The sequence below is a fragment of the Vidua chalybeata genome, chromosome 5 (assembly GCF_026979565.1).
Source record: "Vidua chalybeata isolate OUT-0048 chromosome 5, bVidCha1 merged haplotype, whole genome shotgun sequence".
Classification (NCBI taxonomy): Eukaryota; Metazoa; Chordata; class Aves; order Passeriformes; family Viduidae; genus Vidua; species Vidua chalybeata.
In genome coordinates, this window is record NC_071534.1 from 46,607,352 (window position 1) to 46,620,958 (window position 13,607).

At 38.4% G+C, this 13,607-nt stretch overlaps 1 protein-coding gene across 1 annotated transcript; it reads right to left on the reverse strand.

Moving 5' to 3' along the window:
- Positions 1-7,672: 7,672 nt before the first annotated feature.
- Positions 7,673-13,351, reverse strand: GPR85 (G protein-coupled receptor 85). The gene is made up of 2 exons (XM_053943917.1): positions 13,262-13,351; positions 7,673-11,619 (listed from the first exon to the last, which is right to left on the reverse strand). Exon 2 carries the CDS (start codon positions 11,442-11,444, stop codon positions 10,332-10,334), a length of 1,113 nt encoding a protein of 370 aa, XP_053799892.1. The 5' UTR covers positions 11,445-11,619; positions 13,262-13,351; the 3' UTR covers positions 7,673-10,331.
- Between the last annotated feature and the right edge of the window lie 256 nt (positions 13,352-13,607).

Consider the following 13,607-nt stretch of genomic DNA (forward strand, 5'->3'; position numbering starts at 1 on the left):
ACTGGCTTTCATCCTAATGGTCACTTCACCAAACCAAGACACCACCTTTATGGGAAACAATGATAATAAATCACAGCAGAGCTCTCAGATTGTACCAAAACTGCACTTTCACTGCTCTGAAAAGCTATTATTCAGTCTGAAAGTTAACAAAATTGCTGGGCCAACATGCCCTAAATATATAATGTTACAAAGAACATAGTTTTCTTAGTAGAGTAATATTGCAAAAAGAGCAAGAGAAAGAATATGGAAAGAGAGCAGAAAACCCTGTTAAAATGTTAAAAATGAAAGAATAGCAAGTAATGGAAACTATTCAGTCATTCTTCAAGCTCCTACTGAACTCAGATGTAATACAAGCAGCAAGACTTTGAACACTGAGAACACTGAGACTCAGAACATGGTTCAGAAAGTTCATAGTTGGGAGTTGGAAGGGACCATTTAAAGGCCATCTAGTCCAACACTTCAGCTATGGGGGGACAGTTGTCCAGAACTCACAAGGGTTTGAATCCCTCGGTATCCCTTCCCTTCCTTTTGGCATGGGTTAGCACAACATCACTGATAAACAGAACCTCAAATAGACAACCTGTTCCAGTCTGGCGACCCTCACTGCTGGCTCTTGTCATCCTCCTGGCAAGACAGCTGCTCAGCACTTCTTTGTGCCTCCCCGCCCCTGACTGATATCATTCCCATCCATTTCTTGTTGTTGTCATCCTCTCCATTTTTCCCAGAGTCCTCTATCTTCTGGAATGTCAATCCACATCTTCCCACATTACTCCAGGGACATTCATCCAAATTTGTTCTTTCTGTCAGCTATTCTCACCTCCCATCACCCTTTCCAGTAAGTAGTTCTGACTCTCAATACATCCTTTATGGTTTATCACCTTCTTCTGTCCTCTCTCTCTGCTCACCTAACCATTCTGACATCATGCAGTCTCTTCCTTAATTTGTAAAGAAAATGAATGGGAATGGTGGTCTGTATCCCCTTATTTTGGTAACCATTCTGCCATTTTATTCTACCTCTCCCTTTTAAGCTCACAGACTGCAATCACTACCTGGAGTCAATGTTCTTGGCTTTCACCAACTGTTTTCATTGAACCTTACTTTCAACATGATCTCTAATTACCTCTTTCTAACTAATGCTGTGAATCAGTAGTCATTTGCAGTTCCTTCCTCAGCTTCAATGTGACTTCATTCTGCTCTTCTTGGCCTATCATCTTTTTCTCTTTATCAAGAGATTCCAATCTGCTCATGTTGACAGACTACCTCAGACAATTACCACTGACAATTACATTTTCTGGGAGCAGCCTTTGTACTTTCTCCCAAGCTGCTCTTCTCTTCTGAGAATCCACCCCCTTGTTATTTTTCAATTCTTTTGAAACTTTACTTTTCAATCATCTTTCTTGCTCTCAAAAAAAAAAAAAAAAAAAAAAAAAAAAAAAAAAAAAAAAAGCAGGAATATGCTGGGATTGCCTTGCTTATTATATTTACCAACACTGCCTCAAAACAAACTTAACAAACTTAACAGCATTGCCTCATAATTTCTTCAAATCCCACTTGTCTATATCCTTCTTGTATTATCTTTTAATGATTTACTTTTAGACCGAGACTTCTTTTTCACAGAACCTCAGATAAAGGGGTAATTTCCTACAAAGAGGCTATCAAGCACCATGGTTATTTAAGTACAAATTACAACAGGACTTTAGATTTCAGTGCTGTAATAGCACAGTATGAAGACCTTGATATAAAGAAAACAGAACTACAAAGCTTAAGAATGTGAACTAGACCTTAAAAACTCATTTCTCAGACATGCTGGCCATACATGAGTGTAATGCATACATCAATTGTGTGGCATACATCCATTGTCTTTAGAAATAGAGGTTTATACATAGACTCCTGTCTTCGCTCTTGGCTATAGACATTTTATTACTAATTTCAGTATGGTCAAGGATTTTCCATCTGAATGTCATCATACATGTATACTCAATATTTGCAAAGGAGAAGACAGGCAGAATACATATAACAATAACATTTTGTAGTTATAGTCAGTGACTAGAAATTATCTTTACAGCTTGGTTTCTAATTCTGTATGGGGTTTGAATGCTAAATTTGACAATACCCAGGTTCCAAAGCAAATATTTAAAGGATCACATGCATGACTTAAGAAAACATTGTTTTTTTTGTGGTAACTAGTTTTACATGGTCTCTTCTGAAATTTAAATGAATAAATTATTCATCAGCCAGCACTTGTCCTTAGATGGCATAACTTAGATGTCAAAACCACCCAAAACATCCACATTTGCCAAATCTGTCTTGCATGAAATGGAATGAAGGTATTTACATAAGGAAAATGCCAAAACTGAAAATTAACCCTTTCAGGGCTTTAGTATAATCAAATATTGCAATAGTTATTATCATATCAAATATATATTTAACTGATAAAAAAGGATCATAATATTCCCACTGAAAGTGTGTTTGCCAGTTAGACTGGTGGTCTTCCTCGTCCGGGGGGGAACAATTGGCTTTTTGTGATACTTCCTTTCAGTTAATATGCCAAGAAGAAAATTCAACACGAAGTTTTAATACAAAACATATGAATTTGATTTGCTTTCTCTAATACAAAAGGACACAGAAAATCTCAGGTTTTGTGACAATGTATCTCTTGGAGAAAGGGCATTTCTATAGAATGCCTCCACAAACAATGGTGTCTGTCTTTCTGCTGGTGTACAAGGGAAAGGGAAACTGAATGTTGACAGAAGGACACTGTGTGAGACCCTTGTATGCATGTATGCTAACTATGCCAAGGAACAGGAGTGTCTGACAGATGTGGTAAAACTGTGAGGAGCTTCACACCTATCTGCACTCTAACAAAAAGTCCTCACTCCTGGCTGGGCTGAAAAGGACTTGCTCAACATACACAATCCCTTTACACACATTTCTTTCACCTTTTACGAACAGGAACTACTCACGGAAAAGACTGGAAGAAAAGTTTCAAAAATGTGACTGAGACCAAATGTTCCATCTGGAGCAGATCTCTAGGCTCATGAGCTAAGTGCATGTTACTACCATGCAAGGTGGTTGGTGGAGGAACCAGGCTATAATATGTGCACTGCTTCCAGTCCACCCCTATCTAAAATAGGCAGGCATAAGGACTCAGCCGCAACATTACACCTCACCTACTGCAGATCCCTTACCACTACTTAGGAACTTAAGACAGAGGTTTACAAATTAGGCCAAAAACGTTATTTACAACTATTAACATGGGAAGTTATTACTAAATGTCCCTCACCTTCCTTGCATCTGATTTTAAACTCAATTACCATACTCAAGTGTGATATTTTGTGCCCTTCCAGGGCTTAAGCTATCCCTACTTGGTATCAACTATACTACATTATTTTGGGGAGTATGAGAAATAGATCTATGTGCCTATAGACTCCTTCTTGAAACCCATTGAAAGATTGCTTTTGCATATACACTATGACAGAGATTACATTTACAGTCCTGCTGTGTCATGCTCGCACTGAGAACTAGTCTAGTAAAAAACATAAACATAAACATAAACTAGTCTAGTAAAAACCATAAATTACCAAGATCTTGCAGTCTTTATTGAGATGAGTTTCCACAAAAGAGATGGAAAATTTTCCTAGAGTAGGGATTGTGGGAATCAAGCCAAACTTTAAAAGATTAGGTTTTGAATGGCAAGATACTTTCTCTTTTTGTTTTTTTTTTACTTTATGCCCATCTTGCTACAGCTATGACTGAATATGTTAATCAAAATTCTGTAGAACTGTACTCATTTGTGTGTGCATTTACTTTTCATTTACATAATTATCTTACAAAGGGAGCATTTCTCCTTTGTGCTACATGTCTTACGATGTAATTTAAAGCCACAGTTACCAAAATATCCTATTCCAGCAGTCCCACCACTCTATAGCCCAGTCATTACCATAAATTATTATACAGGACCTAAATATACATTTCCAGTCTCAGGATGTCCAAACAGTCCTTCAGTCAAAGAAATTAAATGTTCCCTGTGATGTGTCCTAAGAATCTGCATTTAGTGTTTTGGCACAAACAGGAGAAACATCCAAAACTTAAAAGGCCTTCACAGAAAAATCAGGAAACACAATTATAGAATGTCTTAATTTAAAAAATAGGATTTGGGTGTTTGAAACACAGGAAATGTTTATGGAAATGGGCAAGAACAAACAGTGATACATATCAGCATAATCAGTGCAAAGCTACAAATACATTTTACTATTAGATATGTATTTTAAAGAATATACGGACTTGATTAAGCATGACATCAAATGTTCAACTGGCTATGGGTGGGATGGAATAGAGCAACTGAGATGGCATGCATTTTCAAAACAAACAAACAAGCAAAACCCAAACAAAGTCAAGAATGAAACAGGTCTTCTCAGTCACCTCTGAGGGGCCAAGAGGGCATGAAATCCCAAGCAGTTTACAATAAGCATTTATGTCTAGGCCTCTGTTTATTCTGTGACTTCTGTTTTGAGGAGATAAGCAACTATCACTTTTCTGTAGCCTATGAATATTGTCTAGGAATTTCTGACATCTGCTAATGCTGAATTTCTCCCATCAGTACTCAGAGTACATGCAACCAAAGTCCTGCTTAAACTCAACATGGAGTGGGTTGCAGGCCTGTGGTGGGCCAGTTCTATAGAAGATGGTCTCACTATCGAACACCAAACAGCAGGATTTTAAATGGCTCCTAAACAGGGATGAATATGTTTTTGTATCCTTCCACCTCCTGCCTAGAGTAGCCATTGAATATCTGTGCCACCCTTTTATACTATCTCAAGAACCTGATTCACCAAGATTATTATAGGGCAAAACTTCCTAGTTTTAGCATTTTCTTCAATTTGCATATGGATGTGAGCATACCTGAACTTGAGGGTTATAGAATGAAAATAAATGCGCATCTTTAACCGGACTGCTCTTTAACAAAGGTGAAGTAGAATTCTTGGGAAGTAACACAGAATAGTTTTGAATAATCTCTGGAGACAGCAATATGCCTACTATTTAGAGAAGTTCTGTACCTAATGCAGAGTTTGAAGTTGATATCAGATAAATTCTGGTTTTGTATCTCTTGTGCTTATTACATACAAAGCATAGTACAAAACCTGGGATACAAAGAAGTCTCTCACTGGGCTGCAAAAGCCAACTCACTATCTAAAGACATTGCTCTTTAAGTACTTAAATCAGTAAGTACAGAAAATTTAAATAATTATTTTGTTATCTACATTTTATAAACCATATAGGACTGTAATTACTTCATTTCAGATATCTGAAGATAGTTGTTACTTATTTCCTTTCTAGATTACTAAAAAAATCTAGCTTATTTACTGTGACACTCCTTTGATCATCATATAGTTATATAATTACACAGTTCAGCTGAACAAAAACACCACCAAAACTGCTTACTATTTATAATGAGTAACTTTTAAAATTCGTCTTCTTTTTCCACACTGGCTAGTTAAAGACTTTATCCATTTCAACAGATAGCTTCATCATACTTTTTTTTTTTTAAAGAAAAATATGAACTATTTTCAGCCTACTCACACAAAGTCATGGTGTATAATGTCCAACTCTTCGATTTGTTGCATATGCATTGCAAAATGTCATCTTGTCCTGTTTCTAATGGCCATGGCCAGAGTACACTTATGATCATGGCTGATTTAAGTCACTGATTTCTTTGCACTCAAAATCACTGAAGTATACAAAAGCAGAGAAGTTCTATTGAATTTTAATTTTGAAAAACAATATTTCAGACTAAGCCTTCTCTTTTCTCTGAAAAGTCAATCAGATTAGTAGTGTGCACTCATAGAGCTCTCAATGAATACAAACTAGAAGGAAGTTGCCTATGTGCTATGCAGAATTGTACAGGCAACTCTCAGTTGTATGTGGGTGTGTAACCCAGGTTGCAGATTAGCAATGCTATGTTAAAACAAAGCAGAAAAAAAAAAAAAAAAGGCAAACCACCCACCATTCTTCTTTGGATTTCTGATCTCACTTTTACTTAACTCCATTCCTTGATAAATGCAATATGCATAGGAAGTTCTTATCTAATGTGGACATGCTTTGTATTACCTGTGGGTTAGTCTATTCCATTGCTAGTTTCAATAATTAAGAACTGACTGTGCAACTGTGCAACTATGGAAGAGCCCAGCAGCCTACAGGTTTATTTAACACTTGCTAAAAAACAATTACTTGCCAAAATATCTCCCTGACTCACCTCAAAAATCATCAGAGTTCCCTTTAATATTATTTTTTTAAACCCATGAGTGATAAAAACCTGCTGCATTACTGGATTCCTATGAATATAAATAAAATATAGAGATGCTTGAAAGTCAAAGCAAAAGTAAAAAAAGTGAACAAACACAATGCACTTAAAAGCAGACAGAGTGGACTCCTCTGCCCTCAGGGCCTAGAGACTGACAAAAAGCCATTTTATAATAAGACTTTGTACCTGTACCAAAATCCTTGACTTAATTGGCTAACTACATTTTATTCATTTAGAGGGTAATTATTATGCTTTTAAAATACAATGTGCTCTTCGGCAATGCAACAAAAGCAGTGGTATCCTTGTGAAAAATTTGTGAGAGGGAAAGTTGTATCCTGCTGCCCCCTCCCCATTCTCATTTTTGTTTGCATAATATAAATATCATCTACTTCATGAGCAAAGCCAAAAGAGAGATACCCAGCATGCTAGCCAAGTGCCCTGAGATCCATGAACTCCAAAGGCAGCTGGAAGGAACTGGCAGTCCCTTTCCATCCTCAGGAAGGGAACCCAGACACTGACAAACCCTGGGAAGCTGCTGCAGGAGTTTATCTGCTGGGAAGGAGGAATGGCTGAGACACTTCACAAGGAGCAGGAGAATTACAATACTTGGTGTATGAAACATTTGCTCTTGTAGAAGGACTCATGAAGAGGCTGCTGAAGGGCCAGTGGGGCAACAGAGGGCAGGAAAGGAACACGGGTAGACAGCCTTTTCTTCAGGGAATCTGTTCTTTTCTTTTTCTCTCTCATCAGAAAATTAAAACTATTGACTTAACATTACCCATGAACATTAAAGATCAATGCAGATATAAAATAGCATTATATTCTTTGCTATTCTGAAAAGAAAGGACTAATCTACCAGCCCTGTATTCAACCTTTGGCAACAGCTTAACTCCTGTACTAAAATGAAAGCAAAAGGCTCTTCACACTGTGACACAACAGTGTACTGAATTGGAATGAACCTTCTTGCTCCTTTGAATGTATACCTTAAACATTAGTTTTGATATGCTGACTAGGATCAAAATGACACTGATGGCAAAAAGTGCAAGCACTGCTTTAATTCATGTATACATTCAGTTCTTTGAGGAATCTCTCTAAGCTACTTGACATCCTGTATCAGTCTGCTCCACCGAGTAATAGCGTTGCATAAAATGTTACTTTATATGTTGGCTTTTAATTTCACTGAACATCCCCTTGTCCTTTTAACACTGCAGAAAAATAAAACTAAATACTTCTGTCACAAGATTTCTTACTGGCACAATTCTTAAAAATCCACTTAATAAAAATACCTGCCCCTTTTCAGGTAGCAATACAGTATTGTCATATAGCCAAAGGAATTATATTAATATCAAAAGAAAAACATTTATCAAAATATTTGCTTTCAGGTTTGTTTACTGTTTATTATTTTAATTTACATCAGTTGCTCCTTGCAAAACTTCCAGGGAAATAATTTAATTTTTTTTTTTCCCACTGCATAGTAAATACAGCCTTCTTAGTATTTCAGAAGTATAGTACTATAGAAATGCTAGGGCCTGCTTCTGCTCCAAATGAAGTTAATGGGAAAACACCAACTGACTTTATTAAGAGTTAGATCAGGCCCCAGGTTTGCAGCTTTCGAAATTTCATAGTTGAAAATTTTCTGGCTAATCCTCAGAACTGACTACTTCTACAACTATATACTATTTACAGCTTTATTTATATGTACTTCTTTATTACAATATGTAATATCAATGTTCCTTGTAAAGGTTACTATTTTAAAGAAATTAGACTGAAGTTATTGCCAATCAACCTTTTAATCAACTTAAGTGGGATGACTTTCAGAATTTTTCTCAACATATGATTCAGTTTTTATTCACTCCTTCTATCTTTGACAATTGCTTAACTACCTTAATTTCAAAGCCTTTTTCAGTGTAATAAAAATGTCCTTTTGGTAGAAATTTATTGGTCCCATTTCAAATTATGTTCTGAAACATTTCTATACTGATGAGGACTCATTATTTTGGCAATTTTTCTGTTTCAACACAGTATATAAAGCCATGCCTCTCAACCAATCAACCTCAGTATAAAAGTGTAAGTGAGGTCAAACAGATTGCTCACCAAATCTTTGATCAAGTTGTCTGATCACATACAGACACAACTGTCTGAATTGTTGCATATGTTATATAATGTTATCATACAAATTTAAGCATTTGCATTATTGACTGCTGCTCGTGTATGCATACATTAACTTGCTGGTCATAAAACTACAAAGGACAAGATATACCAATACTGAATTCAGACCTTTTGTCTTGTCTCTCCCAAAATTAAGAAAAATCTGTGTTCTTTATGACTGATCAACTTATGATTTTGTGCTTGAGTTATACACATTTTCCAAAATTAAACTGTGAAGTTAATGTCAAATACTGTGTTGTAACTTTAAATATAACTGACATACTAGAACAGATAGATGGGTAATTATGATAAACTACACAATAGTGCTACTGCAGATAATATCATTTATCAATCCTGTGGTCCCCATCATTCATGCATTTACAGTTTGGGAATACAGTGACTGCAAAGGATAATAATTCATAATGGCTACATTCTCAGTATTTCATGCTAGCTCACTAGTCAAAATAAAAAAAGGTTAATTGTATAACTGGAAAAATGTAAAATTTTATTCCAAGAAAATTAACAAGCTACACAGGTAAATTTTGGCAAATGCAACTTTATATTGAAATCCACACATCTGTATCTTAAAGAAGGAAAGACTCACAGACTCTAATGTATTTCTAAAATACTAAGAAATCATATTATATGCTTTCACAAGTTAAAACTTAAATAATTTAAAACAACCAATACACCAAAATGTGCAGAAAATATAAACAAGACTGTGCCTTCAGTAGAATAAATGCTTCACAAATTGTGCAAGATATCATACTAAGGCTGCGGTCTCCCCATGACAGCTGTCTTAAAATATAAACATACATCAACTGCCTGTGTTTCTCAGAACAAACTAGAAAGGGCGGCACACCTAGAAAAAATCATATAATCCCAGTGATGTGCATATTGATTTTGGGAACCATTGGAGTAAAAAGGAAAAAAGAGGACTAAGTGATCTTTCATGCACTCCCAAATGACTGACCAGAGTTATTGATTCAATTTTCCTTGCTTATTTGCTTCAATGCTAAACAAAATGGAAGATACTAGATAACCCTTTAAGGCAACATGTGTTTATTCTGTATAATTATAACTGTTCAATTAGGATTGGATATTATCATTAACGTTGCCTAACAGACTGATATCTAGCTTTTTAAAAAATATAAATAAGAGTCTATTAAACTTTATACCAAATCAGCAAAAAACACAGAATACAGTTAAATGTTAGTAATTTCACTGTTAAGGAAAATGGTAATTAGAAAGAGTAATATATTTGGAGAAAAAAAAAATTAAAGTCAAAATCTGAACAAAAATACTGCTTTGGAATGCTCCCCAAAACTTACTCACAAGGCAAACAGATTTGTAAGTGTGATAATCCGATAATGCATGGCACATCTTTAATCAGTTACAGTACTTGAGTCCCCAGTTTTCAGTCTTTGCAAAATAATAATTGTATGAAATGTTTTAAAGGTCTTGAGATGTCTAAAATTAGTTTTATCAACACATTAACCTCATATCAACTTAATTTATTAAGATGTCCAATGCTAATCTTTTTGATGTTCTTATTTTATGTAGTGATATACACAGCATTTAGCACTGATACTTAGCACCTGCTACTTTCATAATCTAGATTTCAACCACATAAAGGAATTCAGGGCAGTAGTTCAGTCCTTTGTTCTTAATTACAAACCTTCAGCAGTGGTCAGCAGGAACATGTTTAGGTTTAAAACAGGATTAGAGGTGAGCTATTGCAGAGACTGCAGAATGTTGCCCAAATCCTTACAGCTGCTGACGTCCCATTTCTTGATTTTCTCCTCAAGACATGGCTACAGGCCACAATTGCTTAGCAGAGAATGGTAGTGTTTCACAAGGCTAAAGATTTACAGATGCTCCCTCATATAACACAGTAAGGTTCCCTTGGTAACCTGGATTTTCTGCAGTAAAGAAGGGTTGTGCTGAAACAGCGCCTCAGCTCCCTGTTGGAGAAAATGCAGACAAAAGGATTGATTCCAGCTTGGGCAAAACTCATCCAGACAGCGGCCGTTAGAAATCCCCCAGGTACTACAGGCCCTCTTGCAAAAACTCTCCAGTAACAGGCTACCAAATAGGGACCCCACAAGGTCAGAAAGAGGAATGTCATGATGTAGAACATTCTGCTGATTCTCTTCTCCATTTTGAATTCATCTAAAACCAGTAGCCTCCTCCTGCCTGTGGTGTTCGCGTTTTGCCTGATTCCCAACAAGGTTGGAGGTGTGGGACCCCTTCCGAATCCAGCCAGCCAATTAGCAGCTGCTTGACCACTCGCTCCAGGACCATGAAAAGTCCAGTTCTGGCTCACTGCTGCAACAAACTGGACTGGCTTCATTTTCCTGCGATCGTGAACAAAAAATATCAGCTTGAGGTAGACAAGCTGTGTGGCTAGGAGGATAAGGGCAAGAAGAAGCATAAATCCCAATGAATCATTAGCCCTGAAGGAACGATGCTGGAAAGTGCATTGGTCTTCCTCCCTAATGAAAGAGTAGGTGCCCACATCTAAAACTGGGGGGAAAGCCATGGCTACAGAGAGAGTCCACACCATACAGATAACAGCCAAACAAGTCCAGAAGGTCAGTCTTTTTGTATAAAAACGGTGGTGGGCAATAGCTAAGTATCTCGTGACGCTTATGCAGAATAACATGAAAGCAGTGTGAAAGCAGGATAAAACCCCCAAAAAGGCAATCACTTTGCAAGTAAGAGTCCCATACGTCCACGTAGAGCCATTTTTTACCGAGGTGAAAACAAAAGGGAAACAAATTGCAGATCTGAGGATATCTGAGCAGCAAAGATCCAACAGGAAGTAGTAAGGAGCTCTATGCAAGGTCTTATCTTTGACTAGCAAAATGGAGATCAGAAGGTTACCCACCACACTGACTCCTATTATGAAACCCAGTGAAGTCAGTTTCAGAAAAGCTGTTAAAGGAGAGAGATTTTGCAAAATGTTGTCAGCTGCATGGCTGTAGTTCGCCATAGATGGATGGATGATATGTATATTGCCTCAGTCAAGTCTCATGATCTATATTTAAGAACAAGGAAAAAATAGATCCATACATCTTACTGAAAATGTAATCCACAAACAGAACTGATCTTGTGTCTAGTCATACAGTACATCCTCTTCTTTCTGATTTGTCATGCCATCAAAATATCTGAAAAAAAATTGAGCTATCAGTTCTTAAGTTAACACAAAATGATGTCAGAAAGTGCTAGCAAAGATGTTAATTTATGGAGAACCAAATGAAGTTGTAAATTTGAGTACTATTGTTTTTAAAAAACATGAGGCTTTTATTTTTTACTGACTATTTAGTATAATTGACTGTTGGCAGATTTGGCTTGTTACAATTTCATGACTGACCAGTGCCCCTTATATTTGGTAGCACATATAATTTCACAGTTAAAGCCTCAGAGATTTTATGAATCAAAAGATTCCCAGTTTGCAAGCCCAAGAGTTAATCACTGACATCTTTTTTAAAGAATCCCCAAAGACTACTGATATTTTGACATTACCTACATTTATTTTATGGCTACAGTATTTGTCAATGTTTTAAGAGGCAGCTGCTGTGTTGATATGGATCACACCCAAAGAAACCCTGCAGAATTTATGTTTTTTAACCCAAGTCACCAAAGCACATTAATCACACAGTGTTAGTTTATGCATTTTGTAAGAGAAACAGTATTCACTATCCCCCTCCCTTTCTGCTATAAACAATAATTTTATCATTTAGGCTTTTAGATAAACAGGTATCTAGACAGTCGATAGCAGCATGCTTTAGGGTGTCGTCCCCCCCCCCCCCCCCCCCCCCCCCCCCCGTGCTTTAATGCAAATCGTTAAAGCCTCGACATAATTCATAATAAGCAACGGCCAGTGTAAATACTGAGCAAAAATAGGCAGCACAGCCAAGATATAATGTCCACCCTTTCGGGAGGGCTAGTTTTGGTAATGCTGAAATAAGCATATAAATTGTTGTTGTTTTTTTTTTTTAATTTTTTTTTTTGTTTTTTTTGCTAATTAGGGCTCCGTGATTCCCATTAATCCTCCCAGTGAATCGTACCTGAACACATTTCATACAATAAAATAAAGAGCTGTCTGTTGCTGCTTTTATTATTTTGTTTGTTTGTTTTGTTTTGTTTTTCTTTTTTCTCCCTCCAGAGCCAGAGACAGGAGCCACAGCAGGCATGATCAGGCTCCTTCGTTATTCACACGAAGTGTTTCCTATGCCACCTCGGGTGTACAAAGGATATTCCCACTGAATCCCAGCAAAATCCTTCCATTCTTACCGTCCACAAAAGAGCCTGATTGCTGCTGTGTAAACAGAGGCTGATCAGATCATGGCATCGTTTTAAAACCATGAAATCAGGCTCCCCCTCCCCCCTCCCGCCAGCCCCGCCGCTCCCCCTCCTCCGTGGAGCTGTCCCCGCGGCGGCCGGCCCTGCCTCCGCACTCACAGCCCGCACGCTCACACGCACCGGCACTGCTGGCACACTCACACCGCCGCTGACACACGCACTCACGGCCACAGCCGCTCCCCCACGCCCGGCCATGCAGGGCTGGACTGCGCCGCGCTGCAAGGCAGCCCGGGTGCCGCTGCCTGGCATCAGCCGCATCTGCCGGAGTCGTGCGAGAGCCCCCCGCGGCGGGGAGCTGGGGAGAGCGGAAGAGGCATTGTCTGTGAGGGCTTCCATCATGCCACTTCTTTGGCAATAAGCCCCGCACCCCTGAGCGGGAGAGCCCTCTCCGCACGCACCTGCAGCGGCGGCAGCCCTCGGCGCCCCCAGCCCTTCTCCTCCTACCTGTTGGTGCCGGAGATCCCGACATGCCAGAGCTGCTCCTTCCCGCCGACCGGGGGCTGCTTTACCCTGGCGGTCTTTTCTATTCTCCTCTACCGTCATTCATTCATTCTTCTTTCTCTCAATCTTTTCCTTTTTTTTTTTTTAATTTCCTTTTTTTTTTTTTTTTTTTTTTTTTTTTTTTTGCCTCGGTACCTTGGCTGAGGATCCAGTCAGTGGCTCGGGCGGCGCATGCTCGCCGCGCCTCCCCCCTGCGCGCCGAGCCCCGTCCTCCCCTGTCGCAGCGCCACAATCTCTCCCTGTAACGCAGCGGCGGCGGCCGCCTCAATGAGGGCACGGCAGGCTCGGC

Excerpts from the sequence above, each read along its gene's own strand:
- GPR85 (XM_053943917.1), bottom strand. The coding sequence starts at position 11,444 with ATGGCGAACTACAGCCATGCAGCTGACAACATTTTGCAAAATCTCTCT.